The 11,011-nt window shown below is 41.5% G+C and overlaps 1 protein-coding gene across 1 annotated transcript; it reads right to left on the bottom strand.

Moving 5' to 3' along the window:
- Positions 1-761: 761 nt before the first annotated feature.
- Positions 762-6,061, bottom strand: LOC134792632 (caspase Dronc-like). The gene is made up of 5 exons (XM_063763883.1): positions 5,998-6,061; positions 4,256-4,354; positions 3,375-3,556; positions 1,826-2,046; positions 762-1,446 (listed from the first exon to the last, which is right to left on the bottom strand). The coding sequence occupies exons 2-5, from the start codon at positions 4,272-4,274 to the stop codon at positions 1,050-1,052; spliced, it is 819 nt and encodes a 272-aa protein (XP_063619953.1). The 5' UTR covers positions 4,275-4,354; positions 5,998-6,061; the 3' UTR covers positions 762-1,049.
- Positions 6,062-11,011: the final 4,950 nt, after the last annotated feature.

An 11,011-nucleotide genomic window follows, 5' to 3' on the forward strand; every position in this document is an offset into this window, starting at 1 on the left:
AGCGCTGATATAAGTAACAGGAAGAAGCCCGTTTAAAAAGCAAATTTCCCTTAATATTTATATGGTTCAAATTCGTGAAACAGCCCATTTGGTGATAACACGTTTTGTTATCTCCAAAGAAAAGGCCACCCTGATTGTTCTCTGAATGAGCTGTCACATAAATTTGAACCTTAATGCTATCACAATAGTTGCTTTTTAAACGACATAGTTACTTTGTCACGTGCTGCAGACCGCTCTTAAAAGAAACAAAGGCTTTTGTTTCACAGATTAGTGTCCGAGCCCGAAAAAATCATCTGAGATATAGTTCGTAGGTTTCTAATAGAGCCCGACGGCTAATCCTATTGTCTATTGTTAAGTAAAACCACTCGTGCCACGTGCCACAACCACCTGCATAAAAAGTACAGTACTTCGGTTACCGAGTGCCGGCGAGTCGAACCCTACAGAACCAGTCTAAAATGTGTCATCGAGATGCGTAACAAAGGCGCGTTATCGGAGAGCGCACCTACACTGGTTTTTTGAGCGTTGGCCTAGCCCGCGCTCAGGTGCCAAATAGAATAATTACGACCCTTTTTTGCAGGTAAGTAGCACATGCGGTTTTACTTAACAATAGACAATAGGATTAGCCGTCGGGCTCTATTAGAAACCTACGAACTATAATTCATACTATTCTAGTTCTCGAACGTCAATATAATCAAACGGCCGCTTAAATTTTCGGGGAAGACCTACGACTTGCAGTTGAATTCCCAGTTGCCCACAAAACAGCACACATGGAAGCACTTGACCTTGAGCACCATCACATATTAGTCCTCATAAATTCCCGGGTGTAAGTACAGCTTGCAGTTGAACCCTCAATTCTCTACGGCCAACGTTCGAACATAAAGTTTCTTCTATGTCTCGTTCACGATCTCGAACATCGTCACACGTGAGAATAATCCTTCTAAAACTCCCGGATGCAGGTATAAACTTGCAGTTCAACCCCAATTCTCGACAACATAGGTTTGAACAAACCTCGTCCACAACTTTGAACACAATCGTCGTCACAAACGATACTAGTCCTCAAAGAGTCCCGGATGCAAGTAAAGCTTGCAGTTGAACCCCCAATTCTCGACGACCGACGTCTGAACGCGGAAGCGCTCCTGCAACGCCTTGTCCACGAGCGTGAACAGCGTGACCACGTGGCACTCGTGGGCGTTGGCCGCGAACACCTCGCACAGAGCCTGGATGAACCACGAGCCCTTGTCCATGTCGCGATGGGACACGAAGCCTGGCAACGTGGAGTGTGCAATGAGTATGTCGGAGTAGACGCGGTCGCGGCGGCGGCCGGCGCGGCTGCTGCGCGGCGCCGCGCCCGAGCCGTACGGCGCGCCGTCCGTGGCGGGCGCCGCCCCCCCTGCTCCCCCCACCCCCTGCTCCGCCAGCGCCAGCTCCAAGTACCGGTTCTCGCCCCTGAAATTAACATTAATAGGGTTGGTCGGCCGGTCGAAAAATTTTACGGATAGCGCCAGCGTAAGTTTCAATCAGTTCTGAAGTTTGTATCAAAACTTTTATAATTGAATCAAACACTCGCTTCACGCGAATAGTGTACTCTCTGTCACACCTACCTGCGGGAGACTACATTCTGTCTCTGTTTTTACTTGCTACGCGTGCAGCGAGTATTTAACTCAATTATAGACTATCCCCCCTTTTCATAAAATTTTACGTATGTTTTATCCCTTTCTTACAAATACATAAATCAAAATGACAGATAAAAACAAACGATTATTAGCTAATTGAGGTTTATAGTGCGTTTATGAATAACGGGGACTGTATATTAGAGGACACTTACCGGCACATTTGAAATATGAACACCTTCGGTATCCCGATGAGCGCGGGACAGTTCTGGTTATTGAAGTGGTCGACGACAGCGTGCGCGGATATCAGCCCGCCGTCGGAGCACCGGATATCCGTGTCCCAGGATCCGTCGCGTCCGTATCCGTGGGACGAGATCACTATGAACACGCATTCGGCGCCTTTTAAGGGGAGGTTTTTCATGTGGGTGAGAGTTTCCTGAAACAAATAGATTAGTTTAGTATCAATGACAAAGAAGTATTATACTCTGTATTTTTAGGTATTTAAATAAAAGCAATCAAACAATTTGTACATTTTCGGGTAGTTATAATATTTATTGGTTGACCAACCAAATACAAAACCGCCTGGATCTGTCACTGAACAACCTCACTTTAACATACTTTATTTTGATCATGTAATGTTTTCATCTACCCTCAACTGGCTTAAGGAGCCAATCTACCCTAGATTTCGTTTACTTTCAAATCAAAAATTAGCTTGGCACAAATGGTTGAATTGTTTTTTTAAAATTAATGTGTTCGCCTCAGTATGGCGGGCTGTAAGTCACACCGGAGAAGTATGGCATTACGCTACCGCCTACTTCTTTTTTATGGACTATCGGAAAATACGAGGATTTTTGTGGAACAAATCGTTCGACACTCGTATTTTATCCGACACGTTCGACTAACGCCCACGAGATTGGGCCGCCGGTACCAGCGCTATGACGATCATTTTTAGGGTTCCGTACCCAAAGGGTTTCGGGACCCTATTACTAAGACTCCGCTGTCCGTCCGTCCGTCCGTCCGTCCGTCTGTCACCAGGCTGTATCTCACGAACCGTGATTGCTAGACAGTTGAAATTTTCACAGATGATGTATTTCTGATGCCGCTATAACAGCAAATACTAAAAAGTACGGAACCCTCGGTGGGCGAGTCCGACTCGCACTTGTCCGGTTTTTCTTTCCTTCATTACGTACTTAGACTCCTGACGAACCGCCATACTGGTACAAATGACCCAGTAAAATGTGTCACTGTCTCCCGGTCTAAAAGTAAGTGTAAGTTTTATTTTATTCATTTAAGGGAAAAGTGTGGACTGAATGTAGATGTAGTGACAAAAATTGAGAAAGGTATGTTGAGATGGTTTGGACATGTGGAAAGAATGAGTGAAAGAAGGCTAACAAAGAGAGTGTATAAGGGAGAAGTGGAAGTGGGAGTTGGAAGGGGTAGACTTCGGCGGACTTTCTCTGATCAGATCGGGGAAATCCTGAAGAAAGGCCAGGTCAAGAGCACCCTTAACCGGCGAACGTGTATGAGGAATGTTATGAAAGTGAAGGAAGCGAAAGAGGTATGTCAGGATCGTAGCAAGTGGAAATCCGTGGTCTCTGCCTACCCCTCCGGGAAATAGGCGTGATTATATGTATGTATGTATGTAATTAGGTACCTAAAATTACAGAGTATAGTGCGTCTGTGTGTGTATGAGTAAATGAAATGGGTTGGTAGCCTAGTGGTGTGGTAAGGCGTGTGACTTTTATGCCGGCAGTAGTAACTCACATCTCTGGTAAGGTTCTGGAAAGAGATAACCTCGAAGCCGATCTCGGAGAAGAGGTTCTTCAACATCTGACAGTCCACGTCTACTCCCCGCCGGTACGTCTCCAGTTGAGCACGGAACTCGATGTAGCTGAATACCACTAGCACGCCGCGCCGCCGGCCGCGGGTTGGGTATAGCTTTATATCTGCGAACACATGCATGAGCCATTTTATTTAAAGTTTATAATAATAACTAGCGACCCGCCCTAGCTTCCCACGGGTTACACAACTTACACAAAACCTTAACAAATTATACATCTAAACCTTCCTCAAGAATCACTCTATTGAAAATCGCATGACAATCCGTTCAGTACTTTTTGAGTTTATCGCGAACATATATACACACAAGCAGACGCGGCGGGGGACTTTGTTTTATAAGGTGTAGTACTGATATCTCTGGTGTTGCAGGCGTTCATAGTGTACGCTGACTGCTTACCATCAGGCGGGCCGTATGCTTGTTTGCAACCGACGTGGAATAAAAAAATTACAGTTTTATGTAAAATATAGTTGATAATCGTTGGTCCTTTTCAAAGAGATATTGATTGTACAAATGAAGTAAAGTGTAAGGCCACGAATTGGACGCTCGCGACCGGCGGCACTGTCGTCCAAAACAGATTTATTCGGCTTAAGAAAAGAAACGTACGTGCCGCCGAGTTTGCAGCCAAACTAAATGTGATGTAAAGAAACCTATTATATGCTGGCGCCATCTATTAAAACCTTTGACAGTTACCAATCCCATTGAATAATCAATCATTTTCTCCCTCTCTATCACTCACATATGCAAGAGTGAAAGAGGCAAATAGACGAAAACTTGTTCGCGGTAGACCAGACAGGTCCAGACTTACCTTTTCCATTGTCATCCATAAACTTAGTGCTCTTTATAACATTAATTTTGGGAATTACTGGGGTATCATACGGCGGCGTAAGTAACGTTGGTGGGGGTTCTATCGGCGGGGGCTGTATCGGAGGCTCTGTGGGAATACAAAATGAAAAATATTATATATATTTAATTACACAAACGGGTCTACCGCAATATAATTTCATTGTTTTTACCTTAAATTCCCGAGTTAAATTCCGACGTTTCAGCTGAGTTGCACCAGCTGTGGTCACGGAAAGACTTGCCCCATTATTCATAAACGCACTACAAACCTCAATTAGCTAATAATCGTTTGTCCTTATCTGTCATTTTGACTTATGTAATTGTAAGAAAGGGATAAAACATAATTTAACTAAATCAGGCCCGTAAAGTTTTATGAATAGGGGGGTTAAATAAAGAACGGAATTATGGAATTTAAGGTAAAAACAATGAAATTATATTGCGGTAGACCCGTTTGTGTAATTAAATATGTGTACAAAACGCGAGAGTTTAAAGTATTAAATATAAAATATCTTTAATGCTGCATTTACACGCTTGGCAAGTCTTGACAAGCATCAACAACCACAAGCGTTTGAACAGAGGTGTTTGGTTTGGCTTGCATGAGCTTGCAATAGCGAGCAAGAATTCTCATGATGAGCAGATTGCATAATTAGGGTAATTCGCCAGTAACCGGCCACCGGCCAATGGCTGGCCACCCTAAACTAAAATTTAATTCTATTCACCTATAAACAGAATTCATTTTAGTTAAGGTTTCAATAACTGGCCAGCCTTCAATAACTGGCCACCTTATACTAAAATGAATTATGTTTATAGGTGAATAGAATTCATTTTTAGTTTAGGGTGGCCAGTTACTAACAGGTGGCCAGTTACTGGCGAATTATCCTATATACTATATTATCGATTAAATTTTTGATTTTTTTTCCAAAATGACCGAGCTGTGAGTGTTAGGGAGTTCTCCAGCTCACAAAGCAACTAGTGTAGGTAGGTACGGTATACACCGTGTTTTTATTGAATTCCGTTAACTTCGGGGTATGGTTAAGTAAGTTTAAGAGAACTAAATGGCATAGTTAATTTTCAAAAAAAGAATATTTTTTTGCTTTTTTTTAAGAAAAAAAATTAGTTTAGAAAGTAATTAAACGTAGCACATAGCGTTGTTGTAACACGGGCATTACATTTAACTCAACCAAACAATTGAAAACTGTGACATATCAAAGTCATTTCGAACATCGATCGACCGAGATTGTACTTAAGTTTAGTAGCAAATCTATGAACTCATTATAAACACTAATCAATATGTAAACCGGCCCTAAGGCAAGTGTACACGCTTGTAGCGGCATTATAGGAAAAAATAAATTTTTGATTATCTCCGAAATGGAGTTAATTAGAATATCAGTGTCTTTGAGAAAGTTACTTGATTTAAGCTCAGGAATGCACCCTTGAAATTAACGGAAATAAAAAAAAACACGGTGTAGATAGGTTAGATACCCAATGAATGTACTGGTTGGTAGGGATGTGTAATTTTTGGGAAAATAGGGACCTTTCAGGGCTTCTCAAATAAAGTTGCCTTAGAAAAAAAATGACTACAAGGACACATATCTCCATCCACTGTACAGTGAGCAGCAGAAGTTGCTAATCAGGCGAGGTGTTCAAAATGATCATGACGCGACTTTATTATTAAGAGAATAAGAGTGTGTCAAAGTAATTTTGAACACAGTGACTTACTTGGTTCAGTATTTGTGTTAGTTCCTCCTGATCCCATTTTTTTTGCTATTTTTAAACTGACATACTCGCTGTCATTTGATTTGGGGCCTAAAACAGAACGTTTATTATTTTAAAACAAAACCTACCTTATTTTACTATTTAAAGAAAATATTGCACTTTTTAAGAAAAAAAAGATTGCACTAACGTGGGTTGGGAGCCAGCCGCTCAGGTCTGCGCATTGGTAGAAACTCCGGATCCAGTTCTCGAGCCACTATCCAAGCACCTGTCTCCATGAGCGCTTCCACCAGGTGCCGGAAGGCATTAGGTCCTCGGCGCATCACGTCCATGTAGAGCTGGCGTTTGCGCAGTCTAGGCTCCCTGCTTATGTCCTAAAATAAATTTTCGTTTTTAGATATTGACAACATTTTTAAACTGCTGAACCAATTTAGATGAAATTTGGTTTGGAGATAATCAAATAAGGACATCAGGATAGTTTATATTTTAATCATCCCACGCGGCCGAAGTCGCGGGCAGAAGCTAGTAGAGAATAGTAGTGTTCAATCCAAAGTCTTCTAATGAGTAGGTACTGGTATGTCTTTGTTTTTTTTATGATATAGGAGGCACATGTTTTTACACAGCTACCTAAAGTGCTGCTGGTATTCCGGTAATACCCACAAGGTGTTTTATTCAGTGTGATGATGATGTCAGTGTCACATACCAACTTAATGACTCATTTACACTTTAAACCTCACTTATTCTACTCAGAAAACTATGAAGAATATCTTATTATAAGTCACAAAATCCCACTCACTTTATATGGCTCGATCATGGCTTCAGAAAACACTCCTTTTTCATAGAGGGCAGACACCATTGTTTCCAAGTCAGTCTGTTCCACCAAGGAGGTGAAACATTTTTGTATCGCAGCTCGGTGCTCGTCCTGCATATTTGCTTTAAATATTACTAGGAAACTAAGAAAACTTAATTCACTATGTTTATATAAAAGTAAATACACGCATTTGTAAAAAGTGTATAAAAGTTGTGCAATGCAAAACGCAATAACAACAACAAACGCGAGGAACGAGTGTATGTGAGCGAGTCATAGAGATGGGTAACTCAGGAGTGATAGATAAAAAAGATATATATCTTTCTCGTTTCATGAATCACTCTTCTTGTCTTTACGAATCCGAATGTATCAGTATATCCGTACCGCTCACTCCCTCGGCAACGATTTACTAAAGCGAAAGCGATGACTCGGTCGCGCGTCGACCGAAGTAACACGAACGAGCGACAGCGGTCGTTCAGGCGGATTCGGACGCGTCATTCGCTATTCCGCGGGAACGAGAAGTAGATACTATAGTATAGTATTTCTCGCTCGCGCAGGATGCAATGCAAATTGCAATGATAAGTTATTAATTCGGTTAATGAGTTAAATTGCATTGTATCTAATAAAATGTAAACAAAAAGCAATAAGGTATTTTATTAGGCAAATATATTCTTGCGCATGACAATACGAACCAAATCAAGCTTCCTTGTGAATGTAACAATCTATATCCATCATGATACAAAATGAAAATGTCGCCACGTTATAATAACAATTCTGTCTCTCTCTCATTCATAAGATGACGCAAAGTCAGTAAGCGTCGATACAGTTACGAGCGGGACAACTGATACACACGGATATAAAGATATAAAAGAGTGATACATATCCCAGTGGTAAAAAGATATATATCAATCTTTTCCCTCTACTGACACATTTCGCCCATCTCTAGCGAGTCAGCGAGTTCATGAACAAACAAGTATCTTGCATGGTCTAATAAAACATGGTCTTCCATTCCCAGAGTGACACGCGATTACGTCACAATAACATTGCCACTTTATTTCAACATAACATGTTACATGGGTACATTATACCTATGGTTAATAAGTTAAAATATTTCTTTATAATTTTATAATTTTCATTTATATGTATTTTAGCTTAAATTTTACAATAACACATCTTTTTTAATTACTCGTTAGCAATATCTTCCGATTCACGAAAGAAATTTCAGACTTTCGGGTTATTCTGTTTATACTACTGGCAACACAGGATAGCTCTGTGGACATTTGACAATTCGGATCTAGATAACTTCATGCCCTGACCGTCATCCTTGTCGAACGCGTGTTAATTGTTATTTCCTTCTCGCTCAGTGTCAGCAGTCGCAGTGTTTTCCAAACTTTTCACGTCGTAAGCTTGGTAATTAATGTGTAACTGTGAATTAGTTTTTTAAACGTTTGTCTTGTATAGATAAATAAAGTTTAATTTAATACATTAGATTTGTTTTTTTTTACTATGTTTCTACATGAATAACTTAAAATTAATGCCGTTAAAATAATTTTCACCGTTGGTTAAAATTCTCCCACATTTCAAAGTTTGAGAACCTGTAAACAGCATGATGACGTAGGCGCGTGTCAGTTAGGTCATACGCGAATCTCGGAATGGAGTACCAGGCGGAGTATATTATTATACCATGGTATCTTGCATTGCAAGTGTGACAAGTGTCAGAAATGAATGAATGTGACCCATAGAAGTAGGATCCTATAGAAGTGGTATACGCGTGCCACCGTGATAGCCGGTTTAGACTCTCGCACGAGCCACGAGACGAGCCGCGAGCCACGCCACGAGACGCGAGTGTAAGCGGTGGGCTCGCGGCTCGTCTCGTGGCTCGGCTCGCGCTCGCCTGGCTCGCGTGGAGGAGCGGTTTTTTGGGCACGAGCCAAAGGGGCTCGCGCGGGACGCGCGCTTGCGTTCACACTCGCGTTCGGCTTGTCATTCGATTATAAACCTTATGGCGTGCCGTTAGTGTTTAAAATATATTAGCTCGACGAGCTTACGAGCCATGAGACGAGCCTCGAGCCGAGCCACGAGGCGAGAGTGTAATCATTAGCTCGACGGGCTCATGCATTCAAGGCCACTCGAGGCGAGCCACGAGACGCGCCGCGAGCCGAGCCGCGAGACGAGAGTCTAAACCGGCTATGAGGGACAAAACCATAGAAAATAGAAGGTAGGATCGTATAGAAGTGGTATACGCGTGCCACTGCGTGCAAATGAAGTGAAGTGAACAAATAAAGTGTGAGACTGTGACAAGGACAAACAATAATAGTCCTTTCGCTGCTACTCCTACTGAAAAGCCTCCTCCACACTCGTGCGCGAATCGCGGCGCGAAGCCGCGAACGCGAGTGTGGAGTCGATTTTCGCAGACAGCGAAGTCGACTCCACACTCGCGTTCGCGGTTTCGCCCGCGATTCACGCGCATAGTCTGGAGGGTGCTAAAGATACATAATACTATCCCGTTCTGTCAGTTACCCCCACCACTCATGCCAGATCCAGGTATATTCTAGATCAAGGCCCCAACGCTATCTGTTCTCTTTGACGGCGCAGCAACTAGTATCATTTCTCTCTCCTCGCTCTTTTAAAAATGCCGTTTGTCAAAAAAGGACAACCATACTGTTGACAAGATGGACTTCAAATCAAGTGTTGCCTTTTTTGATGCGCCCAGGCTGTGTATGACTGCGTAAAAGCGTATATGTGTGCTCTTTTAGGGATGTGAAAAGTCGATTTTAATCATGTTATATATCGATAAACGCTACACAGCGGAACGAAATAGCTATTAATTGAAGCTTCAATATCTTCGTTAAACATAAACATAATTGAAATGCTAATGAATAATAAATATATTAGAATATAATAAAACAATTCAATTATTGCGGAACACATATTTTGGTAGGTATTTATGTATTTTAATTAAATATCTGAACTTTCTCTTCGTTCCCTGCTGGGGCGTGACGATAAAATTGTGATCTGATAACCACAATAAAGAATAAAAGCGTTTTTGTTCATTTTAGGTATCGTTAAACCTTTGAAGTAAAATTAAAATTGCAACAAATGTCGATAGTTTATCGATATGACTTTATCGACATGGCTACAGCAAGGTGGGCCTCATTGTTAATCGTACACTAAACAAAAGTGGCAACAGTGACAGCTCGCTGAGACGGGATCTTTATATATTAAATCTATGCAAGGCCCCAACGTTTTCTGTTCTCTTTGACGGCGCAGCAACTAGTATCATTTCTCTCTCCTCGCTCTTTTAAAAATGCCGTTTGTCGAAAAAGGACAACCATACTGTTGACAAGATGAACTTCAAATCAAAGTGTTGCCTTTTTTGGTAGAACCAGGTTGTGTATGAGTGCGTAAAAGCGTATATGTGTGCTCTTTTAGGGGTGTGAAAAGTCGATTTTAATCATATTATATATCGATAAACGCTACACAGCGGAACGAAATAGCGATTAATTGAAGCTTTAATATCTTCGTTAAACACAAACATAATTGAAATGCTAATGGATAATTTTATTAATATATTATAATGTAATAAAATAATTCAATTATTGCGGAACACATGTGTCGCTTAACTTCAAACTCGGGTAAATCCATTCGACCCTCTCAGCAAATATCTACCCTATTATCTTTTCTTAATACCAAAATCGCATAATTTGACAGATGGATTTACCCGAGTTTGAAGTTAAGCGACTCACATATTTTAGTAGGTATTTATGTATTTTAATTAAATATCTGAACTTTCCCTTGGTTCCCTGCTGGGGCGTGACGATAAAATTGTGATCTGATAACCACAATAAAAAATAAAAGCGTTTTTGTTAATTTTAGGTATCGTTAAACCTTTGAAGTAAAATTAAAATTGCAAGAAATGTCGATAGTTTATCGATATGACTTTATCGACATGGCTACAGTAAGGTGGACCACATTGTTAAGCCCCCCATTCGCACTCCTACCTTGTAGGCCGCCTCGTAGTCCGCCGTTTAGCCGTCCTACAAACGGCTAAACGGTAGGACGGCTCGTAGTCCGCAACCCCCATACACAATCCTACCCAACGAGGCGGACTACGAGGCGGCCTACACGGTAGGAGTGTGAATGGGGGGCTTTAATCGTACATTAGCCCCCATTCGCACGACAGCTTTTTCAACGCGCGTT

The sequence above is a fragment of the Cydia splendana genome, chromosome 8 (assembly GCF_910591565.1).
Source record: "Cydia splendana chromosome 8, ilCydSple1.2, whole genome shotgun sequence".
Classification (NCBI taxonomy): domain Eukaryota; kingdom Metazoa; phylum Arthropoda; class Insecta; order Lepidoptera; family Tortricidae; genus Cydia; species Cydia splendana.